At 44.6% G+C, this 6,000-nt stretch overlaps 1 protein-coding gene across 1 annotated transcript in view; it reads right to left on the reverse strand.

Annotated features, from left to right (window-relative positions):
* Positions 1 to 1,914, reverse strand: part of LOC124722180 (dynein axonemal heavy chain 5) — an 843,802-nt gene extending 841,888 nt beyond the window's left edge. The window contains exons 1-2 of the mRNA XM_047247380.1: positions 1,903 to 1,914; positions 1,511 to 1,648 (exon numbers count right to left, since the gene is read on the reverse strand). Coding sequence (XP_047103336.1) covers positions 1,511 to 1,648; positions 1,903 to 1,914 — 150 coding nt within the window. The remainder of the gene's footprint in view (positions 1 to 1,510; positions 1,649 to 1,902) is intronic.
* Between the last annotated feature and the right edge of the window lie 4,086 nt (positions 1,915 to 6,000).

A 6,000-nucleotide genomic window follows, 5' to 3' on the forward strand; every position in this document is an offset into this window, starting at 1 on the left:
ACGGGCATTCAGACAACAAAGGATTAATATTTGTACACCTTCTTGTTATGAGATGACTAGGTAGTGGTGGTCAGTGAAGAAGATGATATCTGCTTTGTGATTAGCAAATTTTTAGAGAAATATGATAAGTGGGTACTGAAAGCAAATTTTCAAAAGACTCAATACCTGTGCAGTGAAGAAAATGTATGTAACATAATAGTACAGCGCCAGCACGTCAAGGCATGTAAAAGTTGAAATATTACGGTAGCTTACTATCGGAAGACGGAACAAGTAATTGGGAAACACAGAAATGAGTAGTCCATGGGAAGCAGCACTGTTATTGACTCCTAAAATAAGTTGGAAAGTAAAGAAGAAGCTCTATAGATGTATTGTAGATCCTATAATGATCTTTGGATGCAAGTTCTGGGATCTTACTGTAAAAAGAAAAAAAAAATGAGAGTTGTAGAAATGGACTATCTCAGAAGATCGTGTAGAATATCTCGGCAAAGTCACGTGAGAAATACAATTATTAGTGAAATGACCCAGAGTCATGACAGCAACACAGACAGAATGGAAGAACGGCAGCTTGTCTGTTATGTACAGACAGTACAAATAACAGATGACAGGTGGCCAAAGATCTTAGTGTACTATCCTCAGGGAAGATGGAGTAGACGAAGTTCAAAGGTTGCCTGATTAGATGGGGTAAAGGAGGCCATGAGAAAAATCAAATTAGAAGAAGACGAGGAAACATAGGAAAATACAAACTGCTGGCGACGGGTATGAGGGATGCGCTGACATCTGCAGGAACCCAACGAGAGAGAGAGAGAGAGAGAGAGAGACGTTACAATGTACTAGTACATTCTGTTACTATTTGCTTTCCAAATTTGTGTAAAATGAAGAGCTGTAGAATACGCGTTATGACATGAAAAAGTATTTCTTCACCTATGTCCATATAGGACATTTCCTTCCTCTGTGGACGAAAAATGTGTCTTGAACGTTTGGTAGCAGATTTTTGTTACATCCTGTTAGAGTAGAAGACATCAAGTGAGTGAGGAAAGCCCTATTATTATTTTCAGGTTTCTAAGTCAGTATAAGGACTGTATGCTGTGCGAAAACTTAAGAACCACACAACAGAATGTTTATTCTGGACAACACCGAGAGCGTCATAGAGAAAAAAGAAACTATACCGTATTCGTAAGACAGTAATGAGATTCTAGGTGCTGCATTGCAGTAAATTTCTGAAGACGGCAACACATCTACCATTCCGGTATCACTCGTCGATAGTGCCGCCTACATTCGAGCTTCCCTGCCGTAAGGGTATCTACTCCTCTTCAAACGTCAGGGAGCCGTGGGTTAAAGCAAAGAATGACGTCGTTTCGTCTGGAAACATGGCCGTTAGCATGAAATCAAACGTGATCCGTGGATGGGTAACGCAGATTTCATGGTGGCCTTGGCTTAGGTAGAAAAATGGATGGTTCAGTTTTGTAATCGCCTTATCCAGAGCAGGTACGAGTGAAAGGTTAGTACTTACCATGTTTCCATCGAAGACGTAGTCCATGAGTTCGGCGCGCGGTAGGCCGGTGCCGTCGATGAGGAGCTGGAAGGTGAACTCAAGCCGCGGGTCCATCTCCCCGCGGCGAGCCTTCCGCTCGCACTCCTCGCGCCGCCTCTGCAACACCCACGCACAGATTATTGGTATTACATATATTATTTCATTGTTAAACTGAGTTCATGGAAAATATTAATAACCCTTTAAAAAGCACTCTGGTTGCTTTAGAGCGCTGCAGTTGGTGAAGAAATACTACCAGCTGGTCATGTGATCCCCGACAGTTCAGGCGAATCTTGACAGTGAAGCAGTGTGTATGTAGCAACTGATTGTATGGAATGAGCTCAGTAACATCAGTCGACGGAAAGACGTTATACACTACTGGCCATTAAAATTGCTGCACCAAGAAGAAATGCAGATGATAAACGGGTATTTATTGGACAAATATATTATACTAGAACTGACATGTGATTAAATTTTCATGCAATTTGGGTGCATAGATCCTGAGAAATCAGTACCCAGAACAATTACCTCTGGCCGTAGTAACGGCCTTGATACGCCTGGGCATTGAGTCAAACAGACCTTGGATGGCGTGTACTGGTACAGCTGCCCATGCAGCTTCAACACGATACCACAGTTCATCAAGAGTAAGGACTGGCGTATTGTGACGAGCCAGTTGCTCGGTCATCATTGACCAGACGTTTTCAATTGGTGAGAGATCTGAAGAATGTGCTGGCCAGGGCAGCAGTCGAACATTTTCTGTATCCAGAAAGGCCCGTACAGGACCTGCAACATGCAGTCGTGCATTATCCTGCTGAAATATAGAGTTTTGCAGTGATCGAATGAAGGGTAGAGCCACGAGTCGTAACTCATCTGAAATGTAACGTCCACTGTTCAAAGTGCCGTCAATGCGAACAACAGGTGACCGAGACGAGTAACCAATGGCACCCCATACCATCACGCCGGGTGACACGCCAGTATGGCGATGACGAATACATGCTTCCAATGTGCGTTCACCGCGATGTTGCCCAACACGGATGCGGCCATCATGATGCGGTAAACAGAACCTGGATTCATCCGAAAAAATGACGTTTTGCCATTCGTGCACCCAGGTTCGTCGTTGAGTACACCATCGCAGGCGCTCCTGTCTGTGATGCAGCGTCAAGGGTAACCGCCGAACTGTTCGTGCAGATGGTTGTTGTCTTGTAAGCGTCCCCATCTATTGACTCAGGGATCGAGACGTGGCTCCACGATCCGCTACAGCCATGCGGATAAGATGCCTGTCATCTCGACTGCTAGCAATACGAGGCCGTTGGGATCGAGCACGGCGTTCCGTATTACCCTCCTGAACCCACCGATTCCATATTCTGCTAACAGTCATTGGATCTCGACCAATGCGAGCAGCAATGTCGCGATACGATAAACCGCAATCGCGATAGGCTAAAATCCGACCTTTATCAAAGTCGGAAACGTGATGGTACGCATTTCTCCTCCTTACACGAGGCATCACAACAACGTTTCACCAGGCAAAGCCGGTCAACTACTGTTTGTGTATGAGAAATTGGTTGGAAACTTTGCTCATGTCAGCACGTTGTAGGTGTCGCCACCGGCCCCAACCTTAGTGTGAATGCTCTGAAAAGCTAATCATTTGCATATCACAGCATCTTATTCCTGTCGGTTCAATTTCGCGTCTGTAGCACGTCATCTTCGTGGTGTAGCAATTTTAATGCCCAGTAGCGTAGAACAGTTCCAATGAGCTTTAGCACGTACGTATTGCCACACCGCTGTTGTCAATTAATGCAGATCCATTTCGAACTATTTCCGTGAGAACCTGACGAAGGGAACTTCATGCAGTGGACATTTTGCCTCGGTAAACATCCAAAAGGCTGTTACTCACAGCGTCACATGAAGTTATACGTCTTTAACTAGCCGAGCAATACCGTAACTTGAAGTAGCTAAGCGGAGTCTTGCAGTGAGGCGTGTGAGTCCCGATTTTACCTCTTTTCCACTGAGGTGACAAGAGTCATGGGATTCCTCCTAAAATGAGTCTGACTTTCTTTTTCTCGGCATAGTGCAGCAACTCGGCTTGGCATCGACTCAAGTGGTTGAAAGTCCCGTGGAGAAATATTGAGCCATGCTGTCTCTATAATTGTCCATAATTGCGAAAGTGTTGCCGGTGCAGGATTTTCTGCACGAACTGTCCTCTCGATTACGTCACATAAATGTTCGATGGGATTCATGTCGAGCGATATGAGTGGCCAAAGTATTTGCTCGAACTGTCCAGAATGTTCTTCAAACCAGTCGCGAACATTTGTGGCCCAGTCTCATGGCGCACTGTCATCCATAAAAGTTGCATCTTTGTTTGCCTGAAAATGGTCTGCAAGTAGACTAACATAACCATTTCCAGTCAATGATCGGTTCAGTTGGACCAGAGGACCAACTCCATTCCATGTAAACACAGCACACTTCATTGTGGAGCCACCACTAAGTTGCACAATGCCTTGTTAACAACTTGGGTCCACGGCATTGTGGGGTCTGCGCCACACTCGAACCGTACCATCAACTCTTACCAACTGAAATCAGGACTCATCAGCATAGGTCATGGTTTTCCACTCGTCTAGGTTCCAACCGACATGGTCATGAGCCTAGAAGAGGCTTTGCAGACGATGTCGGGGTGTTAGCAAACGTACGTTTTTTTTTTTTTTTTTTTTTTTTGTTCGTTGCATCTGCTCGGGGCGGACGTCGTAAGACATCCATATAAGTTCGTTGTTGATCTGTTAACTCAGTTTTTTTATTACAGAGGGCACATTACCCTCTGACGCTGAGCTACCGTGCCGGCGTCACGTCGGTCGTCCGCTTCCGTAACCCGTTAACGCCAAATTTAGCCGCACTGTCCTAACGGATACGTTCGTCGTACGTCTCACATTGATTTCTGCGGTTATTTCATGTAATGCTGTTTGTCTGTGAGCACTGGCAACGCTACGCAAACCCAACTGCTCTCAGTCGTTAAATAAAGACAGTTGTTCACTGCGTTGTCCGTGGTGAGAGGTAATGCCTGAAATTTGGTATTTTCGGGACACACTTGATACTGTGGATCTCGGAACATTGAATTCTCTAACGGTTTTTGAAATGGAATATCCCATAAATCTAGCTCTAGCTACCAATCCCCGTTCGAAGTCTGTTAATTCCCGTCGCACGGCCATAATCACGCCGGAAACCTTTTCACATGAATCACCTGAGTACAAATGACAGCTCCGCCAATGCGGCGCCCTTGTATAACTTATTTACCCGATACTACTGCCATCTGTATATGCGCATATCGCTATGCTACAAGTTTTGTCAGCTTAGTGTAACGGGAAATGTCTGGGACTATTGCAACAGTCGGTTCAACGCAGCTATTAACATCCAGGCAGTTGATAATGGTTCTACTGGGGATCTAATAATCAGTGAGTGGATTCAATAGAATATGGCGCATCTGAAGAAACTTTTTGACTCGGGGAATTGAGTCTTAACAAGGCTAGAGGCTATGATACATGGTATTGACATAAGGTTTCCTGCGGGTGACTTGTTTTTGTCCGGTGAGCTTATTAATGACAATACTGAACATTACATGAACCACATGCTTTATGTTTCCATATCTTATCAGTTGTGCACATTACAAACAGATTCGTATCGCTTGAAATTCTTTTTTTCTCTCTGCAGTAATGCTGGTACGCTGAACGGAACAGTTCACCTCTCAGAGAACATTGACAAAAACAAGAAACAAAACTTCGCAGTAGGTAAAAATCTGCGTAATAAGTAGGCTGTAAATGGGAAGCAAGTGATAATATCATGGTCATAGTTGACCTTACAATTTGTGTCTCAACTGGAGGACACCGTACTCCGGTGTGGTGAAACTGCGTAACGAGGGGGTAGGTTTCTCGTTAAATAAAGCTTGTCGCTTTTTCACTATACACTTCAGGCCTACCCCAGCAGATGTCCTTTAATGGCGTGCCTCTGGGCGTTCTGCCGAGTTGTTTCTACTTTATCAACCATTCTACTTGGAGTCCAGGCAGCGAGTGCACAAACACCAAAACTCGCAGCACCTGAAGATGATGACTGGGTCGGTCGTCGAAGTGCTGTGTATAAGATGGAAACAACAACTCGGCACAGCGCCCGGAAGCACACTATTAAGCAGTCGCTGTGAGAAAACCTGAGAGATCACTGATGACCTCTAATTCCTATATGGTACTCCCCGACCTCAGCTAAAATGGAAAACGTCACAACATTGGTCAACATCTGCGGCAGGAACATTAGTAACCTACGGAGAGACAGTGGCGAAGCGTGGCATTTTCTGTAGGGTAGGCTGAGAATTACGGGTTCTGAAAAAAGAAAAAATCTTAAAACAAAAATTTGTAAAACAGAATCACTGCAAAAGTAACTTAGCTACGTATTTCTACTAAGATTGAAACTACTACAGAAATTCTTATAAATAA

The sequence above is a fragment of the Schistocerca piceifrons genome, chromosome X (genome assembly GCF_021461385.2).
Source record: "Schistocerca piceifrons isolate TAMUIC-IGC-003096 chromosome X, iqSchPice1.1, whole genome shotgun sequence".
Taxonomy (NCBI): domain Eukaryota; kingdom Metazoa; phylum Arthropoda; class Insecta; order Orthoptera; family Acrididae; genus Schistocerca; species Schistocerca piceifrons.